At 40.2% G+C, this 14,486-nt stretch overlaps 1 protein-coding gene across 14 annotated transcripts in view; it reads right to left on the reverse strand.

Moving 5' to 3' along the window:
• Positions 1 to 14,486, reverse strand: part of CSNK1G1 (casein kinase 1 gamma 1) — a 182,054-nt gene that overhangs the window by 29,543 nt on the left and 138,025 nt on the right. For 12 of the 14 annotated variants that reach the window (XR_003210599.2, XM_025884415.2, XM_025884405.2 and 9 more), the window contains 4 exons: positions 11,992 to 12,077; positions 9,874 to 9,958; positions 9,473 to 9,621; positions 8,730 to 8,837 (listed from right to left, as the gene is read on the reverse strand). Coding sequence is in view for 13 of the 14 variants with exons in the window: in XM_025884415.2 (XP_025740200.1) it covers positions 8,730 to 8,837; positions 9,473 to 9,621; positions 9,874 to 9,958; positions 11,992 to 12,077 (428 nt within the window). In the remaining variant the exon portion in view is untranslated. The remainder of the gene's footprint in view (positions 1 to 8,729; positions 8,838 to 9,472; positions 9,622 to 9,873; positions 9,959 to 11,991; positions 12,078 to 14,486) is intronic. The other 2 variants (XM_025884416.2, XM_025884413.2) reach the window with 1 other exon arrangement.

Here is a 14,486-nt window from a genome sequence, read left to right on the forward strand (position 1 = left end):
TGTCAGTCTTCTAGGCCTCATTATATAATGATAGTCTTCAACTATAATTAACAAGAATAGAGACCGAATAGTACCAAAAAGTTAGTAATGAATACACTAGGTTACATTCTGTCTTACCATACTTCCAAGATTAAAAAAAATTTTTTTAAGGTAGCAGGGGTAAGACGGAAGAAGAAAGAATGGGGCAGGAAGCATCTCAATAATTTTTTTTGGAGTTTATTAGACCTTAGATAGGAAATTTTTAAAAGCTGGCAAGGTTGCTGAAGTGTATACTTTAACAAAATTAAAAACTTCCTTCTGTTAAGCTCATGAAATAGAACCAATTTCCTATGCCAGACAGGGATTATTCCATGCAACTTGTCATGTGTGCAAACAATGCCTTCCTGTAGTCTACAAACTTGATATCAAATATCAGGGATGTTTGAGATTCGCTGATAACAACCTAGAAGGGATTATTCCCAAGTTCAATACTACACAGGCCCACAGAGCTAGTAATATCAATTCTGTGAAGCACTGAGAAAAATCACAGCAACCATTCTAGAGGCCTGAAACTCTCTACTCAGATCCTGCCCTATTCTTATTCAAAAGGACATAAGACACCCCCCACCCCCGCAGAAAAGTATGACTTATTAGGTAGGATTTCTCCAGAATCTCCTTCCTACAAAGGAAGTGCCTCAGAACACAGGATGTCTGCTGAAATACAAATATTGAAGACTGCACAAAGAAAACTTTTAATACAGAATAGAGAATTAGAGCAGAGATGAGTGGCAGCAACTAGATGACAGAATGGGAAAAGGTAAGGAAAGGACTGTATTTCAGTTTTACAGTTCCTTGTTTCAATGTCCCTCTTGGGGTAAAGGTCCCAGAAATGAGGAGGGACAGCCCCATTCTGCAGACAGCTCTATCCTGGAGGGTGACAGGGAGAGTATGGAATCTCTACACCCAAATTCCTGCTAGATGGCAGGTAGCAAGTTAGGAAATTACATACAGGTCAGAGGGAGGCAAATTCTCTCTGAGCACACTCATCTGCCCTTCAACTAGCAAATTGTGAACCTTGCTGAACACGAAGAAGTACTCTGTCAAAAGAAGGGAATGGAGAATTAATCAGCTTTTCTTTTTTTCTAAAGCTACTGGACTTTCCAAAAGAACAGATGAAGGTATTCATTTTAGGAAGATCTCTGACCATCTTAGCAATCTGGCTTTATCTGCCCTTTGGAAAAGCTATGCTTTTAACAAGCTTCTTTCAGTAAACGTGGCAGCACTAACCCACACATACTTTTCTAAGGCTATACATTCCTTAAATCTAATCTCTTGGAGTCTAGATACAAACAAATCTGAATCACTCTTTTTTTTTTTAAGATTTTATTTTTAAGTCATCTCTAAATCCAACATGGGACTCGAACTCACACCCCTAAGATCAAGAGTTGCATGTTCTACTGACTGAGCCAGCCAGGTGTCCCTGAAACACTCTTTTACTGGGGGCACATCTTCAGAACTCAACATGATTTGACCCTTTTAAGTTTTATTGTTCATTTCTTGTGTCTTTATAAGGTACTGAATTAGTTTAAATATGGTTCTTCTAGAAGAATGAGGGATCTTTTTTTAAAATTTTTTGTTATGTTAATCACCATACATCATTAGTTTTTGATGTAGTGTTCCATGATTCATTGTTTGTGCATAACACCCAGTGCTCTACGCAGAATGTGCCCTCTTTAATACCCATCACCAGGCTAACCCATCCCCCCACCCCCTCCCCTCTAGAACCCTGTTTGTTTTTCAGAGTCCATCGTCTCTCATGGTTCGTCTCCCCCTCCGACTTACTCCCCTTCATTCTTCCCCTCCTGCTATCTTCTTCTTCTTTTTTTTTCTTAACATATATTGCATTATTTGTTTCAGAAGTACAGATCTGTGATTCAATGGTCTTGCACAATTCACAGCGCTCACCGTAGCACATACCCTCCCCAATGTCTATCACCCAGCCACCCCATCCCTCCCACCACCCACCACTCCAGCAACCCTCAGTTTGTTTCCTGAGATTAAGAATTCCTCATAACAGTGAGGTCATATGATACATGTCTTTCTCTGACTGACTTATTTCACTCAGCATAACACCCTCCAGTTCCATCCACGTCGTTGCAAATGGTGAGGGATCAACTTTTTTGACATTTGATTCATATTTTCTTGCCTAGTCAAACTTGAGAATTTATAAGTAATCAGTTCAGCTCGTAGAAAATGACAAAAAAAAAGTTCTTTCCCTTAAACATACAAAAATGAGTAAGTACTATTCAATATTATCATAGTAGGATGCCATGTCTGGTAGAGTTTAGTAGTTCTAGATGGCCAGTGTGACTCTTTCCAACCTCAAAACAGATCTGTTCTCCCTAACCTTCTAGGTCAAGTACCCCTTCTTCATATGCCGACAGAAAATCTACATAACTATCAAAATTGCTGAACCACAGGAGCATGTGTATAGCATTTACCTGAGTAAGGACTGTCACAGGCTTAGATTTAGAAAGAACAGGAAGCATAGTGCTGCGTGCACATCCTAGTCAATGCAATAGTCTATAATTAGCATGTTGAGCAAACACACTGAATAAAACTTCAACAGTCAATATACTGCACTCAATATTAGATCTCTGGATAATGGCAAGACTTACTTCCTGATCACACTTGATCAGAGAATGCAAAGGGAAGCTTTGCCAGGTAGAAAGAAGCAGAACTATTTTTCATCCCCTTCCTGATGGATGGTAATGCAGAATTCTTTAGAGAGGAACTATAGCCATGGCAAGATTTACCGTTTTTGGATGTGGTAAACGACAAATACCAAGGGGAAAATGACAGAAAAGACAAACCTATTGGGAACTTTTGAAAAGATCTAGCTTTATCAGTATTTATTCTATTCAAACTCATGATTTAATTATAGCTCTCTAGCTGGGTGATACTTATGTTAAAAAAAATTGTTCTTAAGCATTTAATACTAACATAGGTGTAAAAGATCTGATATAGGTGAATTTACCTTTTTTTTTTTTAAAGATTTTATTTATTTAATTGACAGAGAGAGAGACACACAGCGAGAGCAGGGACACAAGCAGTGGGAGTGGGAGAGGGGGAAGCAGGCCTCCCGCCGAGCAGGGAGCCCGATGTGGGGCTTGATCCCAGCACCCCGGGATCATGACCTGAGCCGAAGGCAGTCGCTTAACTGACTGAGCCACCCAGGCGCCCCAATATAGGTGAATTTAAGTGCAGTTCTTTGGGAAACATATTTGGGATCTATTACTGCATCGAGGAACCAAATAGTACTCAATTCGATATAATACCTACAATTTAGAATAGCAAAGCAAATTTTCCCTGAAAATTCTCATTGTAATGGAGAAGAACTAATACAATTGCCTGAGCTTACTCTGCAGCAAGAGCCTGCTGTGTTTTTTTGAACACCCTTCCTCTTCAATAGACAATGTAGCCCCACTCTGGCTGCCAAAGGAGGCAGAATGGCTTTTTGTGGAAATAGAAAACAAGTAGGAAGAAAAGCTTACAATTTATTTTTCATGGAGGGTTAAATAAAAATCTCAATTTTAAATGAACACCTGACTTCATCTACGCTCCTCATTTGACAGATTCATTCATTCAAACAATTATTTATCAAGTGTCTATTATTCCAGACATTGTTTTAGGTGTTAGGGAGATAGCGGTGAACAAAACACTAAAAGTCTCTACCCTTACAGGCTTACATCTGAGAAAGCTGAGGCTCCCCACAAGGTTAAATGTCCTATGGCCAAAGCCTTGGGTTAAGCTAAGACCAAGTTCTGAGCTCCTCTTCTTTCTCTGCCTACTCTGAGTATGGGACTGAACAGAGCCTGTTAATCCCCAGGATCACTCCTCCCCGACAACCGAAGAGCAGATTTACCCAGAATAAGGAGGCTCTGATGGCACTATCATCAATGTCATCTCCATGCTCTGACTTCCAAATATGTCACTAGTGTTTTGTTTGTTTTTGAGAGCCCCCCTCTGCCTGCTAGCCATCTTCAGCTAGAATACACTCCAAGTATTTGAAACTCAAGATGCCTTAATTCAAACTCCAAGTAAGTTTCTCCCCCAACTTTCCCATTTCTAGTAATCATCCCACCTGCCTCCAAATTATTGGGGCTTCAAAATCTCAGCAACAGCTCTGACTCACCCTTCTCCTTCAACCTTGACATGCATGTGGGCTGCCAAGTCTGGTAGATCATACCCTTATAGCATTTCTCAGTTCTATTTTTTTCACGACTACAACCCATCTATAGGTCCCCTTTACGTAAACTCTGAAGGGGATGCACTGTGTTTTTATTGTCTCCATGCTGGCTGCCCGGCTATTATCACCTTCTATGCCAAAAGATCTCTAAAGCAAAGTTTTGATCTTTAGTACCTATTCCCTACTGAAATTAAATATCAACTCTCCACCCCAGCATTCCAGGAACTTCCATCAAATGGCTCCAAGATATTTTCCTAGCCTTGTCTCCTTTATTCGCACCATATATTTTAGCAAAATGAACAGGTAACTTGTTGCTCATATTTCCTTTCGGCTTGGTATGCCTCTTTCATTCCTACATTACTCTTCCAAGAGTACTTCAAATGCAGCTTCTTTCATGAATCTCTGTCATGCTCAGACTAGATGAAATGTCTCCTTCCAATCTCTGATGATGGTAATTTGAAACTTAGGATGCTTCTCTGTTCTGCCTTGGGTTATAGTTATCTGGCTACTTGGCATATCTGCTTGTCAGTTGAGGACAAGGATTCCCGACTTATCTTGGTAGCCCTAGGACATACTTTCACAGAGCAGGTCCTAAGCTAGACTTATTTAGTCAAAGTTGTTGAGAAAAATTTAGCTGCCCCTAAAGTGAATACTCGTCAATATCTCTCAACGAGACTTTACTTTCTTCTTTTGCTGATTTCAAAATTGAAAAGAATCAGTCTGAAAAAGAACATATACCGTTTTCAATTCCTAGAGTCATGTTTCCTTTTTTTAAAGATTTTATTTATTTATTTGAGAGAGTGAGAATGAGAGAGAGAGGGAGAGAGAGCACATGAGAGGGGGGAGGGTCAGAGGGAGAAGCAGACTCCCTACTGAGCAGGGAGCCCGATGCGGGGACTCGATCCCGGGACTCCAGGATCATAACCTGAGCCGAAGGCAGTCGCTCAACCAACTGAGCCACCCAGGCGCCCAAATCTAGAGTCATGTAAGGAACCTATGTGACTGCAATTTTTCTTTTTTTTTTTAAAGGTTTTTATTTTTTATTTGAAAGAGAGATAGTGAGAGACAGTATGAGCAGGGAGGAGAGGGAGAAGCAGGCTCTCCACTGAGCAGGGAGCCTGAAGTGGGACTTGATCCCAGGACCCTGGGATCATGACCTGAGCCGAAGGCAGACACTTAACCGACTGAGCCACCCAGGCGCTGGACTGCAATTTTTCTTAAAAAATAAAAAACAAAACCCCCAAAACATAAGAACACAACCCTAAAGATGGAACAAAAGCAATGAGACCACAGACTAAGACACAATGTAAAGGTAGGAGACACACCACAAATACATTTGCCCACAGGGCACAGTGCAGAAAGAATTCTACCCAGCAAGGATTCAGAACCCTGCTGGGAGGGAGGTATAAAATTTGCATTAATGTGGGGACTTTCAATCCCTTAGCAGCCATGGGATACTAAAAACCCAAAACGGAAAAAAAATAGAATTTCAAGATTCAATTCTTCAAAAAGAAGCTTTTTATTGCTTTGCAGATGAGATTTCCTAATTACACACACTGGCTTAGTGACCCTTCACTTAAAAGTACACTGAAAATTACTGTACTTTTACTCCAATACTAAGTATGACCGTATTTTTTACCTTGGCAGTCTAGGTTTTCAACATCTCTTTTTCCATACTTTTAAAATACATTCAAAACATCAGCATTGGTTAAGAATTCACTGAAGCAGAAAAGACAAGGGAAACTAAAGGAAATACCTATTTTAGTTTGAAATACTCTAAAAACACGAGTGGGCAGATAGGCTGATTATGGTGACTTCACTGACTAAAAATATTTTTTTCTTTCTTTCCATACCTTTTCTATTTAAATGCGTTTTTCATTATAAGGTAATATAACTTCATCAGAGAATAGTTTGGAAAAGTATTAACCGTAATATTATCAGTTTCAAGGCTACTTCTGTTAATATGTTGGCATTATCTACTCTCACTGATTTTTTCACTTTCCCTTCCCCTCAGGGGAAATCATGATGTATTTCTAATTTTGTACTCTGATTTCTTCACTCTACAAACCATAAACATTTTCAGATTGCTACAAGTTTTCCTAAATGTTATTTTAAGTGGCTACATAATATTCCACTGAATAAATGCACTGCTGCTCACTTTATTATAACCCAGTTTATCTAATAAAAGATTTGAGCTGGATCCATAACCATTCCCTTATAATGAAATAGGCGGATCATTTCTCAAATTTTGTTTCAAATCGCATTGCAACAATTTTATGCACATAACTTAATCTATATCTTGGGTTGTTCTATTATGATTGATTCCAAGAAGTAAGATTTTTTCTTTTTTTTTTTTTTTTAAGATTTATTTATTTATTTATTTGACAGAGACACAGCAAGAGAGGGGACACAAGCAGGGGGAATGGGAGAGGGAGAAGCAGGCCTCCTGCTGAGCAGGGAGCCTGATGTGGGGCTTGATCCCAGGACCCTGGGATCATGACCTGAGCCGAAGGCAGACGCCCAAAGACTGAGCCACCCAGGCGCCCCAAGAAATAAGATTTTTCTATCAGAGAGAACAGTAACTTCATCCAATTACCTTCTAGAAAATTTGTAACAATTTACAAAGTCCAGAGCAATGTAGGAGAGTGTCAGTTTAACTGTGCACTCAGCTACATTTTTTTTATTTTTTTAAGGATTTTATTTATTTATTTATTTAAAGATTTTATTTATTTATTTGACAGAGAGACACAGCGAGAGAGGGGACATAAGCAGGGGGAGTGGGAGAGGGAGAAGCAGGCTTCCCGAGGAGCAGGGAGCCTGATGTGGGGCTCGATCCCAGGACTCTGGGATCATGACCTGAGCTGAAGGCAGACGCTTAACGACTGAGCCACCCAGGCGCCCCTCAGCTACATTTTTAACAAGGGAGGTCCAGGGAGAACAATTGCAGAAGTCAGTGATATTCTGTTGTCAAATCAGAAGTCAGTCAAACTGTAATTTTCAGCCAACTACTTTGATAAAAGCATATAACTACGGACCTGATTAGTGTACACAATTTGCTAAAGCCCATTTTTTTGCCTATCCACTCTGTCTTTTACCTACTAATACATAGATTTCCTCCCTTTATACATTTTTTTCTTACCAAGCCAGACATTTTGCTAAGAGTATGTACTTATGTTGAGTCTATCCATTATTTATATGTGTACTTCACTGTATATATATGTGTATGTACTTCTATATGCTATTTTTCACCTATATGGTTTCATATGTACATCTGAGATGATAAGTGTTTTTGCATTTTTTTATAAAAATATCTGTGAATATTAAAAAGTGAGGTCAGGAGTGAGGAGAACAAGCTAATTTGATAGGTGATAATGACTGTGTGTATGTGTGTGTACGTATCTGTTTAATATCCTTTGCTTATTGATCTACTGGGGTCCTCAAGTTTTCTCTTAGCAACATACAGCTGACCCTTGAACAACACTGGGGTTAGGGGCATTGGCCACTGTGAAGTTGAAAATCCCCATATAACTTCTGACTCCCCACATAACTTAACTGCTGATAGCCTACTGTTGACCAGAAGCCTCACCGATAGCATAAACAGTCAATAAACATATATTTTGTATCTGTATTATATACTGTACTTACAATAAAGCTAGAGAAAAGAAAATGTTACTAGGAAAATCATAAGAGAAAATACATTTACAGTACTGCACTATATTTAATGAAAAAAATCCACATATAAGTAGACCCACAAAGTTCAAACCGGTATTGTTCAAGGGTCAAATGTATATGATATAAAGATGAAAGTCATCATATTTACTTCCCAATCAGTGACCCCTTTCTTTAAATGTTGTCAAGTTTGTTGATTTTTGTGTGTTTGCCTCTTCTGCCTTTAGGCTGAGAGGAGCCTCTCATATAGACCACTAGTTTCTCAAACTATGAACACTGAAGGACGGATGGCATGGCCTTCTCTTGGAGTGGCCTAGAGTGAAGCTAAGTCTTCACTATAGGTCCATCTCAGATCTTGGCCAGCTCTAGAATTAACCTGGGGACCACGGCAGAGTGGAAAGAGAGGTGCCAATTTTTGCCTAGGTCAGCTGGGAAGTCCAAATTACCCACTCTTCTTAATCAGCAAAAAACCCCTCAGCACTGGCAAGAGCACCAGACTAGACTGCAGATGAGACCCAAAATGGGCTACCCTGTTCATCCTGTAAGTTCAGAAGGTCTTTCAGGCCTGTGGCAGACTCCCCTTTCAGCAAACAGACGTGGACAAGCCCAAATTCTCTAGACTGGATACTTCATATAAATCACCGGGCCACATTTCAGCACCATTCACCAGCCCCAAGGAATGCTGGAATGCCATAACACACCACTGAGAAATGGCAAGTCCTCTGTCTTTAATTTCAGTATATACACTGAAGCAAGGGCACTGAAGAACTTCAGTTTTAGTATTAGCCACGAAGTGGGAGAATGTCTGCAACAAGGAAGGCCCAGCACATACCTGATTTCGCAGAGGCTGCTGTTGTGATGGCCGGTCCCTGTGTGTGTGGCTTTCTCGGGTAATTGCAGATGCACCAGAATCTACGTGAACTGACCCTACTGGAGTAGGCTGGAAAAGATAGAACAAAAGGTCAAATGGAAAACACGTCCAACTTAATGCCTCCACAAAGGAGAGCATCATTCTAATTCTAATAAAACAGAAGTGATTATTATTTTCAGCCACCAAGGGCAGTTTCTAGTCTTCGTGTCTTCTCAGTTTGTTTATCTGCAAAAGGGAGGCTGCCCGGTCCTCAATAGCTCATTGAAGAGTAGCTTACCTTGGAAAATAAGAAAAACATCCTACAGTGATGGGTTAGCATGCTCTCAGGCCCTGTGGACCCCTGGCCAGGAGAACCAATTCAAGAGTTTCCTAAGGTTCTGGATTCCACTCCTCCAGAAGTCAAGTACCTTCACAGCTTATGTAGCATCAGCTTCTGGATCATGCAAATGAAAGTTCTTCTTAAGAACTGGCTTAAGTTCTGGTATCTTAGGACATATGGGCCATAATCTTAAAAACATATAAAGGAGTTGCTCTTACTTCCCAACTCTAGTAATTGCTACCCATGGCATCACCCTGAAAAGGTTGGCAAATATAAAGTCTACAGTCAAAGGAATGTTTTTCCCACAGACTTAAGCAGAAAATCTGGCAAGTCAGGTAGTGAGGTAGCGCTGGTCTGAGGTGAGGAGGTAAAACAGGATACTTACAATAGGCCTCCCGACCCAATCGTAGGCGTAGTCAAAGGTGTAGCCTTTCCTTTCAAAGAGGTCTGTGAAGAGGGTCCGTAAATACTCATAGTCAGGTTTTTCAAAGAAGTCTAATCGCCTGACATATCGCAGGTAGGTTGCCATCTCTTCTGTAGAAAAGAGGTGAAAGGCCATGCTCATGAGCTGAATGCTTCCCGTGGTGAGAAGCTCTGGACCAAGCCACGATTATCTGTTTTCTTTATGACCCAAATGAAAGTGATAAAACCTGTCTTGGTCTAAATGACAATAAAAGGAAATGTGAATTTTCTGGAGAGCACCCTTATCTAGAGATACCAAGTCATGGTCACCACCTACTTCAAAGCTTCAGTCGCACTGGTTGGAGCGTCCTTTTAGCATCCTACCTGGAAAGTTCTCACAGAGAGCTTCAATGGGAGTATTCCTTTTGGTGTCACCAATTTTTTGATATCTCTCTTTTAATGTATCAGCCTGTAGAGTAGAAAGAGAAAGTTATTTGGAAAGAGGTGCCAAGTAAGGGCAGTCCAATATGCTTGGGGAGGCGATGGTTGTTTCACTCAAACTGGCAGGATTTGCTAGGCTCAGTCTCCTTTCTAGTAAATAAGATATGTAGTAGAGATGATGTATTTAACATATGCTCTGTTCTGGAAGGTTTTCCTTGTAAGTATATTTAGTAGTCTCAGATAAACACCATCAAATGTAATGAGACGAGTGGCTAGGAGAAGAAAGTAAAAAAACCATATAGCAGTATTTTCAAAATTGCATAAGCTTAGTAATCTCCCATGGCCATGGGGGTTCAAAAGTGATTCAGATCAGTTCTAGCATAAGATAAAAAATACTGCTAATCCAAGTGGGGGCAGACAGATAGACGGCTCCACAGAATATTTACTGCGAAGCTGAATAGAAAAAGAGAACAACTAGTAGAAAAAAATGCCTTTCTACAATGTGCTTCCAGAGGGAAAAGTGTTATCTATGATAGAGGCATGGATAACAGACAGGTCTGATGTATGTCAGTGGCTCAAAGCAGCCAAGTCTGGTTTGCTCAGGATTATAGACAGAAGGCTCCTAGAGCGTGGACCAACAACTTGGTCTCAAGGAATTCTCATGAGCCTCTCCCTACGCTGCTGCACCCAGCTTTAAGCAACAGTGTTCTAAAGTAAGTTGGAGGGCGCCTGGGTGGCTCAGTCGTTAAGCATCTGCCTTCGGCTCAGGTCATGATCCCAGGGTCCTGGAATCGAGTCCCACATCGGGCTCCCTGCTCAGCAGGAAGCCTGCTTCTCTCTCTCCCACTACTTCTGCTTGTGTTCCCTCTCTTGCTGTGTCTCTCTCTGTCAAATAAATAAATAAAATCTTTAAAAATAAATAAATAAATAAAGCTGGAGAAATTTTAGATCTACAACTGCCATTAAAATGATTCGTGGACCGTGAAAAAGTTTCAAACAATAATACACAAATGCACTGCTTGGATATGTGATGAGCAAACAGAATGTGAAACTCTATCTGACAGTTACCAATACCAATGAGAAGATATATATGACTAGGAGAAGACCAGGAGGTGTTAGGAGAGGAATTTAAGGGCAAAGAAATAAAACCTTCCCAAAGGGAAGGGGCAGAAGCTTTACTTTTCAGGACAACAGCCTAGAAAGCATAGCAAATGAATCCTTCTGTCCTTCTGGAGGGAGAGTGGGAGGGGGTTCCGGGGCGTAGAAGTACCCAAAGCTACTGATTAAGTTTCTTTCCATACTAACATGTTGAAATAAATTAAAACTCAAAAATATGTCTCACATTTAACTATCTAATGGGACTTAAAATGTGCTAGAAATTCACCATTTCCTACTCCAACCAGCCAAAGACACGAAGTAATTACAGTGGTTATAATTATTATCAATAGTTACCTTGAACACAAATGCCCTATACCGATACCTACCTAAGGAAGGCTATTTAAACTACATGCTTCATAAGGAACGGCTATCGTCTGCATAGGCATTTATTGAATAAAACACGTGAACAGTAACATTAAACCTGGATTTTTGTTTTAGTTCAGGTGGGTCCTTAGCCTATAGAGGAAGAACAAATATTTTCCAGTTCTCCTTAGGGGCACACCCAGCCCTGCTGGCCTTGCTGGTAAAATGTGTAGCAGCTGCTGTCATCAATTTGTTCCAGAAATTCCCCAGCACGCTGGGAACACTCTTCCTGCTACATAATGGTAGTGGAGGAGGAAAGTGACACAGAGAAAAGCAGCACTGCCAAGGCTGTGAGGGAACAAGGGAAGAGATTATGGAAAACCCCAAAACAAGGAAGAAGGATTCAGAAGGGGAAGACAAATGTAGGCAAAACAGAGCTCCCAAAGCCCAGGGGAGCATTTACAATATAGACTGATGTAGCCAGTCCCTGCTTCTCATCTCTGTCGCCAGCACATCTTCTTACAGACATGGAGTCAGCAACCCCTCCATTAACAACTGAGTATTGAAACAAAGCCCTCCACTGAGCACTTTCAAGGATACCTTGAGTCCTTGCCAGGGTAGGCTGCCTCGAAGGAAATACATGAACATATGGCCTAGGGCTTCCAAATCATCCCGTCGGCTTTGCTCTAAAAGGGAAAACAGATCACACATTATGTTTGCAGTTATTAAAGCAGAAAGGGGTTCAAAACCAAGTAATCCCTTCAGAAACCCTTCTGTCTCTGAAAAGGCTCTGATTACTCATTCTTTGTATATCTAAACCAAGGATAGTATTTTAGATCAAAACCAAAAAACATTGTGTACTTCCTTTGCTGTCACTGGCAAGTAAATAGCAAGGGAAAAGAGCAAATTCTAAACTAAAACCAAATCCAAATCCAAATCACTAAATGGTGAGTAACCACCCCTCAGTCATTGTTGTCACCTTCCTGAAAGTAAGATAACTTAAACGAAATGTTACTTCCGGTATATGAGCTACAGTTACCCTTGGGTGACCATCACGGAAAGTGAGAAGCAGGTTAAGCAGCTGAAACTTTTAAATAGTCCATTCTGGCTAGGCCTGCAAAGACACAAGCTGCAGAATGCCTAGCATACATGTCGAGTGCTTTTAATTCATCATAAAAATTAACAATCCATTTGTTCCATGTTCCATAGCTACCTTAAAAAAAATTTAAAATGTATTACTTAAGGTGCCCTTTATGGGCACATAAAACAGGATCCCCACATTCTGGGAGCTTACCGTGTAAAAAAAGTTGCTAGGTTTTTCTTTCCTTTTAACTGGAAAGACTAAGATGGTAAAGAAACAAAGAATACTTAACAAAAAACTGTCATTTTATCTCAGAGAACATCCTTATGTATTCTTGGGTTGTCAGACTGAATAGAAGTAGTACATGCCTCTATTCCTTATTTGCCAATTATGGCTCATCGCAGACATCTTATGTGTTTATTTCTCAGAATCAAATTTAGGGCTTTATCAAGAGAAATTAGAGACAAGATTAAGGGGCTACTCTAAACTCAATCATGCTTTCGTTGTGCAGAGGGGAAAATCTAAAAGGCAGGGAGGCAGGGAAAGCTACTCAGCTCAAAATACAAAAGTACAACATGTTTAAGGGCTGCCTCCAATTATGGGAAATGTGCATGAAAAAGAGTGAATAGAACTCTACAGGGCAGATGAGGAAAGAAAAGGCAACTTTCTAAATTGCGGTTTGGAAAATGGTTTTTGGCAAGGTGGTCGCTAATGGGAAAGGGAGGTACCCTGACAAGAGAAATAACATAAAACTGAGTGGATGCACTCAATCTTTAAAAGAATGAAATAAAACAGCAAGACCAACAGAAGTTTTTGTCTACACACTTGCCTGAGGTTTACAACAAATTTTATATGTAATTGAAAACAAAAAGCTGTTAGATGTAACAGAACCTAAAGATACACAATAAAAAAGAAAGTACAAGCAGGGTGAGTTGAGGCCTCCCACAAAGCAGGGCAGATAGAGGAACCACACCCTGCAGTTTCTCACACTGTATCACACCTACTCATTGCCTTTCCATTTTTATATCCGCTTCCTCTAACAAGAGGCCCCTTGGTAATAAAAATTCACTGGACAAATGGTTGCACTTTTGTTAGTTGAGCACTAGAGGGCGAGACTCTCCACATTTTCAATATTGATCAGCACTTCAGAAAAAAGCCCAACTTCCTCTCCACAGCGAAGCCCATTATAAAATTTTTTTAATCAAAACAAACAAACAAACAAACAGAAAACACATGTAAACCCACTGGAATAACTAATAAAGTGGTTTTCCAAATACTGAGCACCATGAAAAATAGCTGTGGAATATGGAATAATAGGAAGAACAATGGCTCCTGAGTCCGGTTATCTAGCTCCTGGCCCATTCTTTCCATTAATTTGATCCATGTGAAATCAAGCATGGCCAAGTCACCTACTTTGGGCTGCATGCAGTCCCCTCATCTGAAAATAAAGTGGTTGATTTAGATAATCTGAAAAGTCATTTTCCAGTTCTAAAATTCCAAAGTCATTAATTTGAGCCATTAGTAATTAATCTGTGATAATTTAAGCCTTCCCCCCCAAAAAAAGTGAAAACCAGAGTCATGCTTTATTTCCATACTTCTTTGAAAACTCCACATTCACTGAATTCAGCGTTTCCACATGTCCTCATGTTTTTTCCTGAAGGATATTCTCCTTTTCAAATAAGAAAGGTTTTAATATGAGTGGGGCCAGCAGGACACAGAATTTTTCCACACCATAAAGGCCTGCTCTCAATCATTCAGAAAGATGCTTGGTTTTACATGTGTCACATCCCTGATTCTAGGTAAAATTTATTTTGCTGGAGGAAAGCAGCTAGGTGACCCAGCGTTCTCACCCTAACTTCAACCATTAAAGAATACAAAATCAAAATGGGCTACCTTAATCAGCGAGAAGGTGGCTAATCTGATGTGGTAATGTCAGGTTTACGAGGCTTCTTCCCTTGTTCTCCCTCACAAATAGACAATGCTCTCCAAGTCATTTGAAGATACCCTTCTCTTT

The sequence above is a fragment of the Callorhinus ursinus genome, unplaced genomic scaffold (genome assembly GCF_003265705.2).
Source record: "Callorhinus ursinus isolate GAN/ISIS: 27379988/994484 unplaced genomic scaffold, GSC_fseal_2.0 scaffold25, whole genome shotgun sequence".
Classification (NCBI taxonomy): Eukaryota; Metazoa; Chordata; class Mammalia; order Carnivora; family Otariidae; genus Callorhinus; species Callorhinus ursinus.